Below are 21,216 nucleotides of genomic sequence, written 5' to 3'. Positions count from 1 at the left end.
AATAGGAAGGCTTGAAAGTTGAAATTACTATTGATCCATGGGCTACAGAATGGATGTTGTGTTAGCAAGAGTGAAAACAACATTAATCTCCTTATACATCTTCATCAGAGCTCTTGGGTGACTGGGTTTATTGTCAATGAGCAGTAATAGTTTGAAAATAATCATTTTTTTCTCAGCAGTAGATCACAACAGTAGGCTTAAAATATTCAGTAAACCAAGATGTAAATGAATGTGCTATCATTCTGATTTTGTGGTTCCATTTATAGAGTACAGCAGGATTGATTTAGTATAATTCTTAGGGTCCTAGGATTTTTGAAATGGTAGATGAACACTGGCTTCAACTTAATGTAGCCAGCTGCATTATCCCCTAATAAGTGAGTTTGAAGCTGTCCTTTGAAGCTTTGAAGCCAGGCATTGATTTCTGTTCTCTAGGAATGTCTTAGGTGGTATCTTCTTCCAATAGAAGGCTGATTTGTTTACATTAGAAATCTGTTGTTTAGTGTAGCAGCTTTCAACAATTTACCTTAGGTAGATCTTCTGAATAATTGTCTGCAGTTTCTGTATCAGCACTTGTTGTTTCACATTGCACTTTATGTTATGAAGACAACTTATTTTCTTAAACATCATGAACCAACTTCTGCTAGATTTGATCTTTTCTACAGAAGCTTCCTCACCTCTGAGAGCTTTCACAGAATTGAGGAGAGTTAAGGCCTTGTTCTGCATTAAGCTTCAGCACAAGAGAATGTTGTGGCTGGTTTGATCTTCTATCTAGACTGCTAAAACTGTCTTCATATCAGCAATAAGACTGTTTTGCTTCCTTACCATTCATGTGTTCATGAGAGTAGCACTTTTAATTTCCTTCAAAATATTTTCCTTTGCATTCATAACTCTTGCATTCACAGGGCACAAAGGGCCTGGCCTTTGGCTTATCTCAGCTTTCAACATTCCTTCCTCACTAAGCTTAATCATTTCTAGCTTTTGATTTCAAGTGACTCTTGAACACTTGAACCTGTGACTCTTCCTTTCCCTTGAACACACATAGGTCATTGTCAGGTTACTAAATGACCTCATTTCAATATTGCTGTGTCTCAGGCAATAGAGAGACTCAAGGAGGAGAGAATTTGAGAACAGCTGGTCAGTTGAGCCAGCTGAGCAGTCAGAACACACAAAAAAATTTATCACTTAAGTTTACCAACTTATTGCATATATTATTATTATATATAAGATAGCATATGCTCATTTCATGTCTCTGTAACATATTTTGGTATTTCTCATGACATTTCAAATCTTTTTATTGTTATAACTGAAATGGTGATATGTGATGAGAGATTTTTAATGTTACAGTTGTAATGGTTTTGGGGTGCCATAAACCATACTTATAATAATAATGAAAAGTTTAAAATATTGTGAGAATTACTGAAATATGACACAGTCATGATGTGAGCACATGCTGCTGGAAAAAAATGATGCCAACAGACTTGCTCGTTCAAGGTTGCCACAAACCTTCAATTTGTAACAAGAGCAATATCTGCAAAGCATAAAGCAAAGCATGATATAACAATGTATGTTGTGCCTAATTCCAGTTCAGCATGATCATTCAGTGTGAGAGAAACGAAATTTCCTACTACAGCTCCCTCTGGACTTCCACGTGGAAGAAGGAAAATAACCCCAGCCCCCTTCAGCCATCTTGTTCCACCTAAGGTCATGGGGTAAGGGACTATGAAGCACTGATAAAGTTCAAAGTCCAGGGCTCAGGCTCACCAAAATCTGAGACCTAATCACAGAATGAGTCCCTTCCCCTCTCACCTTACCACCACATTGCTAAGGGCTTATTTACCACAGTTTCTTTTACCCAGTGCATCATGTTCACTTTTCAACACAAAATTAAAAGGCCTACTGCAAGGAAGAGAAACCACAGTTTAAAGAGACTGAATAAGAATCAAACCAGAGTCAGATATAGCAGAAAGCCTGGAATTGCCATTCCAGGACTTTTTGAAACTACGATTCCCATGCTAAAAGCGTTAATAAAAAAGTAGACAACAGGCAGGAACAGAATAACTAATGCAAGCAGAAAGATGATAACTGTAACAAATAATCAAAAATTTGTTGATTGAATAATTGAAATGAAGCATACATTTGATGGGCTCATTAGTAAATTAGACACTGCTAAGGAAAGAATCTGAGTTTGAGGAGCTGATGATCAAAACGTCCAAAACTAAAAGCAAAGAGAAAAAAAGCTGGGAAATACAAAACTAAACAGGATATCTAAAAGCTTTGCGACAACTACAAAATAAGTGATTATACACAATAGGAATACAAGGAGACAGAGAAAAGAATAGAACCAGCGTTTGAAGCAATAGTGACTGAGAACTTCCCCCAAATTAATGTCAGACATCAAACCAAAAATCCAAGAGTATCATATTCAAATATCAGACCAAAAATCTAGGAATATCATATTCAAATATCAGAAAATCTAACATAAATTGAAAATCTTAAAATAATTCAGAAGGGGGAAATAAAGCAACTATCCTACACAAGTGAAGATAAGAATTACATCTGACTTCTCAGAAACCATGTAAGGAAGAGAGAATAAAGTGAAATATATTGTGTTGAGAGAAAAATACCACCAACCTATAATTCTGTACCTAAGAAATCATTATTCAAAAATGAAGGAGAAATATAGACTTTCTCAGACAAACAAAAATTGAGGAATTTGTTGCCAGTAGGCCTGCCTTACAAGCAATGTTAAAAGAAGCTTTTCAGAAATAATAAAAATTATGTAAGTGAGAAACTGAAATCTACATAAAGAAAATATTCAGAGAATGAATAAATGAAGGTAATTTTTTTCTTCTTATTAATTGATCTAAGGTATAACAGCTTTTTCAAAATAATAATAGCAATAATGGATTTCACTGTATATATGCTTATGTATAAGTAAAATGAATGATGGCAATGACAGAAAAGGCAGGAGAGAGGAATTGGAAATATTTTTATAAGGTACTTGCATTACTCATAAATCAGTATAGTGTTATTTAAAAGTTGACTTGGAATAGGTGTAAATTCATATTTAAACCTAACCAGGTGAAGCAGGACGTGCCTTTAATCCCAGCATTTTGGGAGGCCAAGGCTGGTGGATTTATTGAACCCAGGAGTTTGAGACAAGCCTGGACAACATAGTGAGACCATATCTCCACAAAAAATAGAAAATAATTATCCATGGTGGTACAAACCTGTAATCCCAGCTACCTGGAGGCTGATGTAGAAAGGATCACCTGAGCCCAGGAAATCAAAGCTGTAGTGCGCTGTGATCACAAAATACACTCCAGCATGCATGACAGAGCAAAACCATGTCAAAAAAGAAAAAAAAGAAAGACAGAAAAAGAAAGAAAGGAAAGAAAGAAAGAAAGAAAGAAAGAAAGAAAGAAAGAAAGAAAGAAAGAAAGAAAGAAAGAGAGAGAGAAAGAGAGAAAGAAAGACAAAGAGGAAGGAAGGAAGGGAGGAAGGAAGGAAGGAAGGAAGGAAGGAAGGAAGGAAGGAAGGAAGGAAGGAAGGAAGGAAGGAAGGAAGGAAGGAAGGAAGGAAGGAAAGAAAGAGAAAGAAAGAAAGAAAGAAAGAAAGAAAGAAAGAAAGAAAGAAAGAAAGAAAGAAAGAAAGAAAGAAAGAAAGAAAGAGAAAGAAAGAAAGAAAGAAAGAAAGAAAGGAAGGAAGGAAGAAAGAAAGAAAGGAAGAAAGAAAGATGCTAGGGCAAATAACAAAAGAAGATTTACAAAGAAGTATAATTGATATTTGAAGAAAAGAGAGAAACATAATCATATAAGATGCTCTACTTAAGCCACAGAATGTAGAAAAAATGTGGAAGATAAAAACAGAAACAAAAAACAAGGGCAATAAATAAAACATAGTAACATATATGGTGAATATTATTCTAACTATATATATAATTGCCTTTAATATGAATGATTTAAATACTCTCATTAAAGACAGATTGTCAGAGTGGGACAAAAAAAAAAAGGCTCAATTACATGTTGTCTACAAGAGATGCACTTTAAATATAAAAACACATACAAAATAAAAGGAAAGATATAAAGAAAGGTATAACATTTTAAAACTAATAAAAAGAAAACAAGAGTAGCTAAATTAATTTCACACAGTGTAAACTTCAGAGCAGGGAAAAGTACTAGAGATAAAGTGAGGCATTACATGATAATACGGGTAAAAAGGTCAGTACAACAATAAGACATGCAATCTTTAATGCATATGCACCTAACAAAATACCTGAGGCAAAGTCTAATAGATCTGGAAGGAAAAATAGATGAATCCACTATTACATTTAAATGGTAAACACCATTCTAACAGCAGTAAAAAAGATAGAGCAGGCAGAAATTAGTAAGGACAAAGTTGAACTAAAAAACACTATTAGTCAAAAAACATAATTTGCGTGTGTGTGTGTGTGTGTGTGTGTGTATATATATATATACTCCTATAACCAACAACGGCAGATTACTCATCATTCTAAAGTTCACATGGACATTCTCCAAGATAGACTACATTCATGACCAAAAAGAAAACTCTTAAAAATTTGAAAGACTATACATCATCCAATATCTGCTCTCAAATTGTAACAGTAAGATAGCTGGGAAATTCCAAAATAATTGGAAATGTAAAAACACACTTCTAACTAATACATGGATTGAAGACAAAATCTCAGGAATAATTTAAAAATATTATAAACAAAATAAAAATCAAAATGTAACTTTTCTTTGAGGGAAACCTATAGCATTGAATGAAATATTAGAAAAGAGAAAAGGTCTAAAATCAACTATTTAAGCTTTTATTCTGAGAATCTAAACAGAAAAGAGCAAAATAAATGTGAAGTAAACAGAACAAAAGAAAAAAAATTAAATTACAGCAGAAATAATAAAACAGACAGCAGAAAGTCACCATAGAATTAGTATCCAAACCAAACCCTTGTTCTTTCAGAATATTAATAAAATTGATAAGCCTCTAGCTAAACCAACTAAGTAAAAAAGAGAGAAGTTACAAATTATTATTGTCAGGAAAAAAAAGGAGATATCACCACAGATCCCATGGACATTAAAAGGATGATAAAATAATAAAATAATATTATGAAAAACTGTGTGCCCACAAATTTGATAAATTAGATGAAATAAATGAATTCCTTGGTAGATCCAATCTGCAAAAACTCATAAATAAAGAATTAGAAAATCTGAAAAGGTCTATGTCCAATAAGAAGATTGAATAAAAAATTAATAAACTTTCTAAAGAAAACAAGATGGGTTCACTGGTGAAGCCTATCAAACATTTAAGGAAAAAGATATATCAATTCTCTGTAATCTTTTTCAGAATATAGAAGCAAAAGGAATATTACTAACTCATCTTATGAGGCCACATTATCCTAATATCAATACCAGGTGAGGTCATTAAAAGAAAATAATACTAGATACCAATATCTCTCATGGACATAAATGCAAAAATCCTTAACAAAATATTATCAAATTTAATCCCATGGTATACAAAATAAGTAAATGCCATAGTCAAGTGGAATTTATCCCAAGTATGCAAGGCTGTTTCAACATTTGAAAATAAATTAGTATCACCATCAACAAGCTAAAAAAATAAATAAATTATCATATCATAGATGCAGAAAGGCATTTGACAAAATACAGCATTCATTCATGATTTTAAAACACATTCTGAAAACTAGGAACAGAAGGAAATTTTCTCAAACTGATCAGAAACAAGGCAAGGATGTTCTCTGTTAATATTGCATTTCTATATCATACTGGGAGTCCTAGTTGATGCAATAAGACAAGAAAAGAAAATAAAATGTATTCAGATGGGGAAGAGAAAAATTAAACTTTTTCACAGATTACGTAATTGTCTATGTAAAAAATCCAAAATAATTGACAGAAAAGTTGGAAATAATAAATGATTGTTACAAGGTTGTGTATACAAGGTATATAAAACATCAATCATTTTCTTAAGAATAATTTGAAATTTAACACAACACCATTTACATGAGGACTCAAAAAAGAAATACATATGTATAAATCTAACAAAATCAATATAAGATCTATATGAAGAAAACTACAAAACTCTGATGAAGGATATCAAACAAATTGAAAAATAAAGATATTCTATGTTCATGGATAGAATGACTCAACACTGTCAAGATGTCAGTTCTCCTCAGCTTGATCTATAGATTCAACACACTCCCAATTAATATCCCAGAATGTTATTTCATGGATCTTTCCAAACATATTCCAAATTTGTAAGAAGAAAAGCATCCAGAATTGTCAATTAACTCAATATTAAAGGTAAAGAACAAAGAGGACTGACACTATCTGACTTTCAGACTATTATAATATTACAATAATGAATACAAGGTAGTATTGGTGGAAGAACTGATAAGCAGATCAATGGAATAAAGATCCTAGAAAAAGATCCATATAAATATACTAAACTGATCTTTGACAAAAGGAGCAAATGAAATACAATGGGGCAATGATAATCTTTTCAACTAATAGTGCTGGAACAACTGGACAGCCACATGCAAAAAAATATCTAAATACAAACCTTAAACTGTTCAGAAAAATTAGCTCATAATGATTCATAGACCTAAATGTAAAACACAAACCCATGAAACTCCTAGAACACAATACAGGAGAAAACCTAAATAATCTTGGGTATGGTGATGGCTCTTCAGACACAACACCAAAGATATATTCAATAAAACAATTTATTGATAATATGGGCTTTATTAAAATTTAAAACTTCTATTCTGAAAAGACAGTATCAAGAAAATCAGAAAAAAAGCCACATATCAAGAGAATGTGTTTGCAAAAGACATACCTGATAAAGGACTGTTTTCCAAAATATACAAAAAGTTCAATATTCAACAATAAAAAAAAACCCAACAATCTGAATTAAAAATGCACAAAAATGTTGAACACCTCAACAAGGAAGATATACAGATGGAAAGTAAGCCTATGAAAATATGTTCAACATCATATGTCATTAGAGAATTGCAAATTAAAACAACAATGAGAAACTACAATATACCAAAAGGAAATAGTACTGTTTTGGGGCAAATTCAAAACAGTGATGACAAAAATTCCTGGAAAAGGTGTGAAGCAAAAGAAACTCTCATTCCTTGCTGGTGGGAATCCAAAAGGGTACAGCAAGACAGTTTGGCAATTTCTCATAAAACAAAGCATATTCGTACAACAATCACACTTCTTGGTATTTATCCAAATGATTTGAAAATTTATGCCCACATGAAAACCTGCACATAATTATCTAGTAGCTTTATTCATAGTTTCCAAAATTTAGAGGCAACCAAGATGTTTTTTAGTAGATAAATTGATAAATATGTGCCACATCCGGCTAGTGGAATGTTATTCAGCAGTAAAAATAAATGAATCTATCAGTCATGAAAATACATAGAAGAGGGCCAGGTGCGGTGGCTCACACCTGTAATCCCAGCACTTTGGAAGGCCGAAGCGGGCAGATCACGAGGTCAGGAGATCAAGACCATCCTGGCTAACATGGTGAAAACCCTTCTCTACTAAAAACACAGAAAAAATTAGCCGGGCGTGGTGGTGGGCGCCTGTAGTCCCAGCTACTCAGGAGGCTGAAGCAGGAAAATGGTGTGAACCAGGGAAGTGGAGATTGCAGTGAGCCAAGATCGTGCCACTGCACTCAGCCTGGGTGACAGAGAGAGAGAATACATAGAAGAACCTTAAATGCATATTACTTGGTGAAAGGAGCTAATCTGAAAAGGCTACATACTGTATGACTGCAACTACATACATCCTGGAAAAGCCAAAATTATAGAAGCAGTTAAAAAAAAATAGCAGCTTCCAGGGGTTAATCAGGGAGAGAACCGTCAATAGGTAGAGAAAGGAAGATTAGGTAGAGAAAAGAAGATTTTTAGTGCAGTAAAATTATTCTTTTAGATATTAAAAAGGTGAGTACATGTCATTACATATTTGTCTACACTCTTAGAATGTGCAACACCAAGAGTGAACATGTAAACCATAGACTTTGGGTCATAATGATAAGCCAATGTAGTTTCATCTGTTGTAATCAATTCACACTCTGGTATGGGATATTGATAATAGGGAAGGGTGTAGGTTGGGGTGGGGCAAGGAGTAAATGGGAACTCCCCGTACTTTCCGCTCAACTTCCCTGTGAACCTAAATATACTCTAAAATAAAGATAGTTTATTAACAACAACAGCAACAAAGGCAATAAACAGATGCCAACCCTGAGATCGGGTGGACATTGAAACTCTCAGGAAGAGTTTTTAAAACAGCTATTATAACTCTCCTCCAAGAAGCAAGTGATATCCTATTGAAAATAATGAAAATATAAGAGTACTTAGCAGCAAAGTAGAAACTTTAAAGAGAGAAGGCTTCCTAAATTTGTTGAAAAACATTCATTTACCGATGGAAGATGCTTAATAAACTCAAAACAGAATAAATTCAAACAATATTATGACACCATACTTCATAGTCAAACTACTGAAAAGCAAATAAAGGGAAAAAAGATCTTACTAGCAGCTAAAGTGGTACATCAAGCACATGATAACAACAATGTGAATGTGAACTGTGCATCAGAAACACAGGGGCCAGAGACAGTGGAACAACATTTTTACAGTGCTAAAATAGTAAAACTGTCAATTCAGAATTCTACTGTTAGTGAAAATATCCTTCTGTAATGAAGGCAAAAGAACAACATTCTCACATATAAGAAAACTCAAGGGATATATCAATAGCATATCTGCTGTACAAGAGATGTTAAAGAAAACTTTTTAGACTGATGGAAAAGTGTACCCTAGAAAAATATGGAGCTTCAGAAATAAAAGATAAACAGAAATAACAAATATTTACTTAGATATAAAATTATATTTTTATCTTAAAAGCTTTAAAACATTTGATTCTTTAAAGCAAAAATCATAACATTTGGTGGTATGTTCAATATATACAGGTCTAATAAGTATGACAACTATGCTATACAGATCAGTATGACAAGGAGATGGAAAGGTTTCTACATTACATACATACAATGATATATTATTAGCAATAAATACATCATAAAATTTTGGCACAAATTTTAAAATTCTTATAAAAATTCCTTCTTAAATAAAAAATATAGCAAAAATCCAATAGGTAAAACAAAATGGAATACTACAAAATATTCAAATAAACCCTCAGCACCAAAAAAAAAAAAAAAAAAAAAAAGACTGGAGGTAGGAAAGCAAGAACAAAGAATCATAAAACAGAGAGTACAAAGAAAATACAAACAATAAGATGCAGACTTAAATCCAGCCATATCAATAACAAATCAGTGGCATAATGTAAATTACATGTTTCTAGTTTCATGACACCAATTAAAAGGCAGAAATATATAGACGGGATAAAAAAAAGACCCCCCAATAACCTGACTCTAATAGGCACACTTTATGCAGACACATAATTTGAAAATAAATGGACATAAAAAATACATTACATTCAAATTGTAGGTTAACAAGAAAAGGAGTGGCCATTCTAATATCACATAAAGTAGACTTCAAGACAAAAAATACTAGTGGAGATAAAGACAAATATTTCATAATAAAATGTGACAAGCAGAAAGATCCAACAATGATAAATGTGCATGTGCCTGAGAATATCGTATAAGCAGCAAAAAATGGCAAAATGAAAAGGAAGATACACAATTCTACAATTATGGTAGAAAATTTTAACACTCCTCTATGACTGATAGAACAAACAGACAAAAAAATAAGAAAAATAAGAAAAGATCTAACTGACATTTATAAAAGTCCGCATCGAACAATTTCACAATGCTCTTAGTTTTTAAGGGCATTATTACATTAACTGAGACAGACTACATGTTAGACCATACATCAAATCTCAGTAAATCTAAATGGATTGAGATCATACCAAATTTATTCTCAGAAGACAACAGAATTAGACACCAATACCAAAAAACTAAGAGAAGGTCAAATATCTAGACATTAAACATCACTATATAATTAGTGGGCTAGAAATAAAATAAAAAAAAATTGAAAATTATTTTAACTAAATTACCATAAAAACTGACACAGTAAAATTGTGGTATGCAGCTAAACCTGTGTTTAGAGAGAAATGTGTAATTTTAAATTTTTATACTGGGAAAAATAAATCTTGAAATAATAACCCTATATTTTGAGAGGCTAGATAATTTTTCATTTTCAAATTTATGATAGAAAAAAATAATTATGAAATATAAATGAATCTGTTAAGAGTGATAATTAACAGAGCCTGAAACTGGTTTGTTGAGAATACCAACAAAATTTTCAAGTACCTGTTCAAATTATTGATCTGGGGGAAAATAAAAATTATTAATATCAGGAATAAAAAGTAGTTTTCTGTAGAAAATTTAAAGACATTAAAATTTAAAACAATGAAATGCTACAAACAACTTTATATGAACAAATCCAACAACTTAGTTGAACTAGAAAAATTTATTGAAAAAATAAAACAACATAATCGACGCAACAAGAAACATAAAAACTAAATTAACCTGTATCGAGTAAAGAAATTGAATATGTTAAAACAATTTTAAAAAGAAAACAGGGCCTGAAATTTTCACTGCTTAATTCTATCCTGTATTCAAGAAGGAAATAACATCAGTAATATAAGAAAGTTTTCAGAAAATAGATGAGGAGAGATCACTGAGCAGATGAGTTTATGGTGCCAGGATAACGCTATCAAAACCTAACAAAGACATTATCAATATAGATATTCATAGACTAGTATACCTCATTAATATAGACTAAAAATTCTTAAAGATATTTTAGAAAATGAAATTATATGTTATATTAATAGGATAATATACTACATGACTACAGAGGACTCTATATACATTTAAGGAATGAAAAGTTGTTTCTAAATATTTGAAAAATCAATCAATGTAATTCAACTTACTAACAGGAAAAAAAAAACCTACATGATCATTTCAATAGGTGTAGAAAAAGCATTTTACAAAATTTAGTACATGTTTATGATAACAAATTATTTAGGAAACTAAGACATCGTAAATTTCCAACTGATAAACAGCATCCAATGAAAACTTTCAGCCAACATCCTACTTAATGCTGAAAGACTGAATTATTTTCCACATAAGGTCAGAAAAGAAAGTAAGAATACCTGCTTACACAAGTTATATTCAATATATATAAATGCCATATTCAATATATATCCCACTGATTGCCATAAGATAAGAAAAACAAGTAAAAAGCATAAAAATAGAAAACTTGTGAAATGCTCCCTACTTTCAGATTATGTAATTTTTTACATTAAAAAAAAAACCCTGAACTAATAAATGAATTTAACAAGGCTATAGGACACAAGGTTAATACGAAAAATTGTGTTTTCTATATTAGCAAGAAAATATTCAAATATGACATTAAAAACAAATTCATTTACTGTAGCACTAAAGAGAAAAATACTTAGGAACAAATTAAATAAAAGATATCCAAGACATTTACCCTGAAATCTAGAAAACATTGTAAAAAAATTAAACATGATCAAAATAAATGGAGAGTTATACTACGTACAGGAAATAGAAAAACTCTGTGATTTTTCAAAATTTCAATTCTCTTCATTATGATCTGTAGCTTAAATGAAATCCCCATTAAAACTACAACTTTTTGTAGAAATTAATAAGCTTATTCTAACATGTGTGTAGAAATGAAAATGAGCCAAAATTAACTACAGCAATGTTTTACAAAGAACAAAAAGTAGGAGTATTTATCCACATGACTTAAAAGCTTTCTGTAAAACTATAGTTATCAAGATATTTTGGTGTTAGTAAAAAAAAATAAAAGAATAAATAAAATAAGGTAGAGAGTTCAGTAATAGGTGCACTAATTGGTAGTCAATTAATTTCTGTTTTAAAGACCAAGACAACACAAATCATGAAAAGAAAGTCGTTTCAGAAAAATGTGTTGAATGAACTGGGTATCATTATGTAGAAAACAGTGAATATTGACCTTTACCTTACATTATATGCAAATATTAACTCAAAATGGGACATGACCTATGTGCAAATCCTGAAACAACAACATTCTGATACTAAAAATAGAAGAAAATCTTTGTGATCTTAGAGTAAAAGTTTCTTAGAACACAGAGTGTAAAACATAACAAAACTGATAAATTGAACTTTATCAAAATTAAAAGCATTTACACTTTCAAAGACGCCATTAAGAAAATTAAAAAAAAAAAAAGGCAACTCACATACTGGAAAAAATATTTGCAAACATTTATCAGACAAAAAATCTATATGCATGATATTTTGTAAAACTAAACTAACTCCTTAAACTAAAGACAAGCAGCTCAACTTTTTTAAATGGGCAAAACATCTGAAAAGACACCTCACAAAACAGTATGCATAAATGGCCCACAAGCACCTGGCAAAATGCAAACATCATCAGTCAAGAGAGAAGTGCAAATTAAAACCACAATGTAACACTACAATGCATCTAGCTAGAATGCCTAAAATGAAGAAGACTGAACATATCAGAGGCTGGCAAGGATACATAATGACTGGAACTCTCATATACTGCTGAAGAAGGTATAAAATGGTTAATGCCACTTTGAAAAATAATTTGACAATTTTCTTTTTTTTTAATGTTAAGCATGCACCTACCAAATAACCCATTCATTCCACGTCTAGGTATTCAACCAAACAAAGCAAAATGTATACATGAACGTTCATAGTGGCTTTATAGAAGCCATAACCTGGAAACAACACAAATGCCCACTAATAGGGTGAATATGAACACATTTTGGTTTAGCTATGTGTTAAAATCCTACTCAGCAAAATAATAATAATAATAATATTAATATTAAATACAAAAAATATTGTTAAATCTTAAGATCATTATACTGAGTAAGAACTGAATTGTATGTTATATAAATAAGACAACATACTACATCACCAGTAGGGTCTATAGACCTCTAAGGATTGAAAAGTTGTTTTTAAATATTTGAAAAATCAATCAACATAATTCGACATACTGTTAATAACAGGGAAAAGAAAAATGAGTTAAAATGAGTTAAGTTAAAATGAATGCATCCAGTATAACTCCATTTGTAAAAGTACCAGAAATGCTACAGTGATAAAAAGCTAATTAATGATTGTCTGGGGTTAGTATAGAAGAAGGAATGAATTATAAAAGGTGATGAGGAATCTGTTGGGTGAGATGGCAATGTTTATTTTATTGATTATGATGATGGTTTCACAGTTGTATACATCAGTCACAACTGATCAAATGGTATACTTTTAATATTTGCAGTTTACTGTGATTCAATTATAACTCAATAAATTTAGAAAAAAAATCACAAAAAAACATGAACTAAATGCATCTAGACTGGGAAAAGTGGATAAATGGAAAGGCTATCTCCATCTTATAACATTGTTCTACAGGAGAACTATGTCTAAAATTCAACTTTTAAGTGTGTATCTTGGATAATATATGCATTAAAAAGATATATGGACACCATAAAGCAATAATCAAACTCTTAATGGCTTTTGAGGTGGCTTTACTTTTGGCCATCTCAAAAGCTATCTCAAAAGAGTTTGATAATCTTACTTTTTTCAGGCCTTGTAGAATTATCAAATAGCATAGCTTTTATAAATTATTATTCATTGGTTTCTCCATAGAAAATTATATTGAAAATATTTTCTGAGTAGTTTGAAAAAATGCAAAATATTCATCACAAAGCTTTTCTACTCAAATGGCCGTCATATGTCATATTTTACTCATTGCTTCAATGAAATAAATAATCTCCCCGAAGATGGCTATTTGTTAAAAAATATAAAAGGCCTGCAATAATCTGTTTTATTTTAAAAAAAGAAAATAGAAATAACAATGTTTTTAAAACTTGAACAATGGCTATAACTTGCTATTTAGTAAAGAAATTTTCCTGTTTTAAAGACTCCAAAAATAATTGTATTGATAATAAATACAAGCAATACAATTCTTCTAATTTAGTTTTCCTCACATCTTTGAATCTTATCAAGCAGGAAAAAAAATCAAGGCTGTTGATTAGTGTTGGTAGGATTTTTTTTTTTTTTTTTTTTTTGCTTGCATGGAAATACTCATTAAGTCAGACCACGTTCCACTTATTAAGGTCTGCACTCAGGTGTTACCTCTGTCTAGAGGGGACAAATGTATCTAATCTCTACAAGGTACTTTGTAAAACTGCAGTGGCTCAGAAAAGAAGTACTGCATTTAGAACCCAGACAGACGGACCCATGAGGACTTTCAGAAGACAGACAGAGGGACCCACAAGGACTTTTGACTGATAGATGGGTCACTGTTAGTAGCCCATATCAAAAGTATTTGAAATATCACAGTTGTAAAATCATAAGAAAAAGAAGTTATAATAATGTTTGTAAAAGTACACATTAATGGATAATTAACAACATACAACCACATTTATATTACATATGTGTGTATGTGTAAAAATCTATATGTATTTATATTTATACTAGTATCTTAAAGACTGTACATACATCGGCTCATTTTTTCTATAAGTCCTATGAGGAAGATTCTATCTCCCATATGAAACTGATATAGAGTAATTATACAGAAAAGGTTGAATATTAAGCTATATGCTGGGATTCAAAATCAGATTTTTGTCATCCCCAAATCAATTCATGTACTCACTCTGCTATGCTGAAATTATAAAATCTGAATTATGAGTCTATATGCTCATCCTGTGATGAGCATATGATGAGCATAATATGTAAACTATAATTGTTCAAACTTTAAAATCATCTTCAGCTTTGCTTTTATCTGTATAAAGTTGAATTCTAAAAAGTCATTAGATTGGAACTCAAATATGACCATGTTTAGTATTTTTTACCATAGTAGTACCATTCTATTAATGTAGGGTAGTGTATACATGAAATTACATACACTAAACAAATCTGCAACTAAATCTGACTTATACTATGTTTTTGTTTTTTGGTTGTTTTTTTTTTTTTTTTTTTTTTTTGAGATGGAGTCTCGCTCTGTCGCCCAGGCTGGAGTGCAGTGGCGCCATCTCGGCTCACTGCAAGCTCCGCCTCCCGGGTTTACGCCATTCTCCTGCCTCAGACTGCCAAGTAGCCGGGACTACAGGCGCCCGCCACCACGCCCGGCTAGTTCTTTTTCGTATTTTTAGTAGAGACGGGGTTTCACCTTGTTAGCAAGGATGGTCTCGATCTCCTGACCTCGTGATCCGCCCGTCTCGGCCTCCCAAAGTGCTGGGATTACAGGCTTGAATACTATGTCTGAAAAAGTGACATTTCTAGTTTTCAGACTAATAAATCACTGGTATTATATTATCTTCATCATCACAACTATTTATAAAACACTAACATAATGTATAGACAGTACAATTTCTCTCTCCTGTCATTTTTAGTTTAAATTCTATGTGTTTACTTGCAAAGAGTCATAAGTATATAGGTACTATAATATAAACCAAAAATAAAAGGAAATACATACTTGAATCAGTTTTTACGAAAAGATATATTAACATCAGGTAGAATGAACTAATTTTACAAAAGAGTGAGAATTTTAAATTCGGACTAAACATCTGTATACCTGAATTACTTATTTTCTTCATGTTCTATTTTCAAGTGGAAAGAGACCAAATTGTTATTGAAATTTCATATATACATACAATAATATAATTTAGAAAGTAAGACCTGAATCTTATATCTGATGGCTATTTGAGTATATGAATTATATAAATACTAAATTTCATCCAATTCAAATACTCCTACTCTAAAGCAGTCTCAATATTTTTAGTAAGTAAAAATAGTTTCCCTCTATAACTGGTCAAAGATTGTAAAAGATAAACCTGAGAGAGTAAGTTCTGTATCCATTAACATTTTATAAACTAACTGCACTTAATAGTAAGTAAATGTTCTATTTAAAACTTCATAGGGTTTCATGAAACTCTAGTATGCGAAGCAGCTTAATAAACTTATTTTTCACTACTCATTGTCATATTCGCTAAAGGTTTCATTAAAGAATCCTTTCAACATTACTTTTCTTAATGTTTTAATAGTTTCTCCAACTAAAGAGCTGGAGTTACTCCAGGATTCAGAACATGGCATATAATATTACAAAGCTAAGAATCAATTTTTTAAAAAAGAAAGAAATTCCATTGATATTGTTCTTCTCTGTCTTACACATTTATGTTCCTGGAAAATAAGGTGTAGGTTACAAAAATAAATTATAATTTATTCATAATTCACATGAAACATATTTATGAATAGTTTTATTTTCAAAAGAAGGTTTTTCAAGACTAGAAATTATATTAATATTTATTTATTGAAAGACTAAATAATTGTTTATCATCATGTGCATGTAATCAATGTTAGATATTGGGAGATCTGAGAATCTATTTCCATTATATACTACTCAAATCAGTTTATCATTTACATAATCCAGCATGATATGGTAGTTTAAAATATTTTATATAGAGTTAAAGGCTTAGGTACACACTAGTGGATAAAAGTCAGAAATAATAGTATCTCAAATAACATGGAACTTTCACAAATGTTAATTGTAATAAAAATTTTAAATAAAACTACACTGTAGGTTATATATACAAGTACAGGAGCGAAATAGTCTAGCTGACGCTCTGAATGAACATTGTTCTGTTTATGAAAATACATACTGTCTGTATGTTTGTGTATATATATGTGTGTGTGTGTACACATGTGTATATGTATATTCACACATCATAAAATATAGCAAATCTCCAGGTGAAACTGTCTATTAATTTGTAATATGTTACACAGCTTTACTTTGTTACACCTAGACAAAGAAATGACTCAAATTGTTTACAAACAACCACCAAAATAATAAATAATGTCTGGAGAGTGCATCCTTTAATTGTGTCAGAATTCAGATCATTTATTCTTTTAAAAAATGACTAAATGAAAATTAAAGCATAAATTGCCATATCCAATGATTGGAGAACTAAAAGAATGTGATTATCATAATTAGTGAAATATAATTAGATGGAAATATCTTACCATGATCTTTACATTATGTTTTAAAGTGATTTATAAACTTAAAATTTATATTTTGCAATATGATCTCTATTTTACCTTAAAAAACATTCACAAAGAACAGAGGAAGGCAAAACATATGGCTTGTATATACATCTCTCTAAATTAACCTCCCGTAGAATGAAATGAAGAAAGTGTTCTTTTCTGCAAAGAAAATAATACAAAGTACTAAGAGTTAAGCTGTTTGTCCTTTCCAGGAGAATAGCATGTCTGTGTTCAAATCAACCAATCCCTATAAATGTTTCCCAGGCGTTACAGTCACCATTGTCTGGTCATTCTCTTACTGAAGAATAGAAAACATCACCACTATACTCACAGAGGAAGAAACTAGGTCACCCTTTAGAGTTTCAACTTTGCTTTACAACATATTGCTATAAAGCAGTATTTTTACTGTTGTTAACCCAGTTCATTTGATTTGTCAATATTCAGCTTAGAGTTTGATTTATTTTTACCTCAAAAACTTCTTCATCCAAAATCCTTGTTCCAAAAACCGTGATTCCATTGGTATCAACAATTGCTCTCTCACTTCTATCAAGTGGTTTCGTGGTTTTCTTCTTACAATCAACAATCATTGTCACAGTTTTCTTCTCCACGCTGATTGCTACCCGATGCCACCTAAAAAAAGACAAGTAATTCTTTTGTAAGCTTCAAAAAACCAGTGGTTGCCAAAGCAGTATTCACATTAAAATACTGTGCATTTTAAATTATAAAAATGAACTGAAATCAGACAAAAAATGTAGACTCATTTATTAAGCAGCCGGTTAACAGGTGACTACTTACTCTTTACCTAACAGTGCTAGGTACTCAAAGGGACACAAGCAGCATAAAATGCACAGTAGAATTAGTTGTCTGTGCTGATAAGGAAGTGCCCATCCTTTGCTTCACTTTGTGTTGTAGTAACAAAAGCTTAATCTCACTGTGTCCTGATGAAGGTATTTGATAGAGATTAGGGTGGGATATGGGGTAAGTAATAGTTTCCAAGTACGTAAATGCTTTCTTCCAAAGTGGAATTCCATTTAAAAAAAAATCTGCTCTAATGATCCCCTGAGATTGACTGTAAAAGGGTATGTCTACTAATTGAATGAGTGCTCCATCTAGAGCAAGTCAACGTCCTAATTGTAAAACACAATGTGCTTCTCTGTCTTTATTCACATTTATTTCAAGTGCTTTCATTATTTTTCCACTTTAATTTCAAGACAGTTATAGATCACTACTGTAGGCAGGATCCAAGACTGAGACACAATATCTTTCCTTCTTTCCAGGGTTGGCAGGAAGTGGAAAACTGAAAGAAAACATAGTCAACACATGTGTGGAATGAGAGTCTCAATTCACTCTGCAGCTACTGCTCCAACTAATTCAGAGCAGTGATGACAGGCTTGGCTGGGGAGACATGGCCAGCCCTTTGGAAACGCACATTCCCTAACCATACTGTAAAATGGTGGGTTTTATTAACAATGTATGGTGCTAACATAAACCATTAAATGAAGCCCACTCAGATTCTGCAAGCCAGTCTGGTTTGTATTTTATTTTTTTTCCAAATGAAAAGTGCTAGATTAATATTCCAGAAGTGTCTAGGACTAGATCCATAAAATAAAATACCCAAAAAGTTGCAGGAGCCTTCCTAAAATGTCTGTTTCATGTGACTTGGCATGGTGACCAAGTGTATTTCCATATACACTTAATCTTTGGTCTTTCCACTAGAACATTCAACTGGCATAGGTGTCTGCTTGGTATGAATTGAGCAAAGATTTATACAAGGAGCTACTTAATAGAGTGAGAGTAAAATTTACACATACTTCATGCCAAGAAATCTGTGTCTTCACTTAAACTATTCCCAGTATTATAGGTATGTGCTTTTCATTAACAGAAAATAAAAACAATTTCAATAATTAAAATTGATTAGAACTCTAAACTTGATATTTTTGTTTAATTAATGTAGGCTGTGATAATGATATGTCATAATCATGGTATCATATATAATATTCAAAATACTAAATTAACATTTAGCCTTAGAGGCATTCTTAATTATTCTCTTTTTCTCATACTACACACTCCTATAGTCAGAAAATTCTATCAGTTCATAAATTCGGAAGTATAAACAGAATCCATTGTGTCTCAACTTAGTCCAAGCTGCCATCTCTCACAGCTAGACTCCTAATTGACCTCTGCTTCTACTCTTATGCAACCAGAGCCACCTTTTAAAAATATAAGTCAGATCAAGGGTCTGCATTCTTAAAAACTACCAAATACAATACTCACAGTAAAAACTGAAGCCCTTACTCTGCTTCATATGAGGGTCCCCTAGCCTTCTATAACCTCATGAGCTCAGACGCTCCCTTGATTCCCGGCATCCCAACCACAAGGATGTCTTTTTATTGCCCCTTGCACAGGTTCTTCACTCTGGAAGGATTGTTCTTTCTCCATATCCCTACATGGCTGTACTCTCACTTCCTTTGTGATTTTGCTTAATGCAACCTCGTCAAAAAAATATGAGTAAAACCTCATGTTTTACTTTAAGGATTCATTCATATTAAACTGCCCTATCTAAAATAGTACACTCTACATTTCCTACCTTGATTTATTTTCATTCACAGAACTATCAGCACTTCACATATTTAAGCTCCAGGAGTGGAGGAACTTCACCTGCGTTGTTCATTGCTACAACTGCTGTGCTCTACAGACTGCCAGCCAAGTGGTGGCTAATAGATAAGTACGTATGGAATGAATGTTCATTCATGATGAATGTCATGATTGTTCTTGAAAAAAATCAGACTATGCTTAAATACCAGTATTTTTGCATCTAAATTATTATGTCAGTTGAGCTCCACAAATATGTCACATTTTAACAGTCTCAAGTAAAAGTATAGGACCTATCTAGCACACAGTAAGCATTTAACAAATTGTTATTGAAGGCATATACGAATGAAAAAAATGAATACTACTAGGTATGAATTATATTCAACATATTATCAAGATAATATTTTACTACTGTGATATATGTAAATATAACTTCTTGTTCTGTTTGATAATCAATTAAAAATATTTATTGAACATCCTCCATTTTTTTGTTTTTATTTGTTCATGTTTTACTTTAAGGATTCATTCATATTAAACACTGCCTGTTAGTTTTGAATAGAATGTGGTCTGGGCTGCAATAAATTGAAGGTTTTTTTTTTTTCTTTTTTTCAGTTAGGAAAGTAGGATTAAGGAAAAATAAGGTGTGAATAATAAGATAAGTTCAAAATATTTTCTACAATTACCAAATATAGACTAAACTCTTACTATGGAGTTTGCTAACAGTCAAAAAATGAAACACAGTGTGCTATTATATCTAATTTGTTCATAGGATAATAATGTAAATTAGTTGTAAAAGCCTGTTTTTGTTTGTTTGTTTGTTTGTTTGTTTGTTTGTTTGTAACACTGAGACTTGAGAGTTTCTCTGTGGTCCTGACAAAAATGTAATGAGTGTCAATGAGCACTGCTACTTCCTTCTTATATCTCTGACCAAATGTGCTATTTCGGATGAAGTTTTTTTAGAGGTCTGGATTCAGGGATAAAATATCGAGTAAACTTAATAAGCATAAATTTCTATTTAGCTGCTCCATAAGTGAAAGGGAATGACCACTATGCATAATTCAGAATTCGGCATGATTTGCAAAGGAGCACAGTGCGAGCCTGACTTCCTGAGTTCAAACCCCATCTCTATCACTCTCCAACTATATGACCTTAGGCAAGTTACTTAAACTCTCTGAGCCTCAGTTCCCTTACCAGTAAAATTAGTTTATTAACATTACTTTCTTAAAGGAATCAAGAGAACTAAATGAGTTAACAGTGTATAAAGAGCTTAGCACGTGGCACATATCAGTACTCTATAATGCTTCCTCTGATCTCCAGTATTATTAGTAAAACGTTAGTCAAATTAGATCATTCTTCTGCTCAAAAAGCCTCCAGTAACTTCCTGTTTCACTCAGAGTACAATCCAAAGTGCTTACAACCTCCTACAATGTGTTATACCATCTGGCCTCACTCTGCTTCTCCATCCTCATCATCCCACTCTTCTCCTGCCATGCT

The 21,216-nt window shown here is 31.9% G+C and overlaps 1 protein-coding gene across 3 annotated transcripts in view; it reads right to left on the bottom strand.

Annotated features, from left to right (window-relative positions):
- Positions 1-21,216, bottom strand: part of LOC105466263 (collagen type XI alpha 1 chain) — a 219,601-nt gene that overhangs the window by 167,891 nt on the left and 30,494 nt on the right. For all 3 annotated transcript variants that reach the window (XM_011715280.3, XM_011715281.3, XM_011715283.3), the window contains exon 4: positions 17,598-17,760. In XM_011715280.3, coding sequence (XP_011713582.1) covers positions 17,598-17,760 — 163 coding nt within the window. The remainder of the gene's footprint in view (positions 1-17,597; positions 17,761-21,216) is intronic.

Source organism: Macaca nemestrina, chromosome 1, assembly GCF_043159975.1.
Source record: "Macaca nemestrina isolate mMacNem1 chromosome 1, mMacNem.hap1, whole genome shotgun sequence".
NCBI lineage: Eukaryota > Metazoa > Chordata > Mammalia > Primates > Cercopithecidae > Macaca > Macaca nemestrina.
This window is presented reverse-complemented; position numbering and strand designations above follow the sequence as displayed.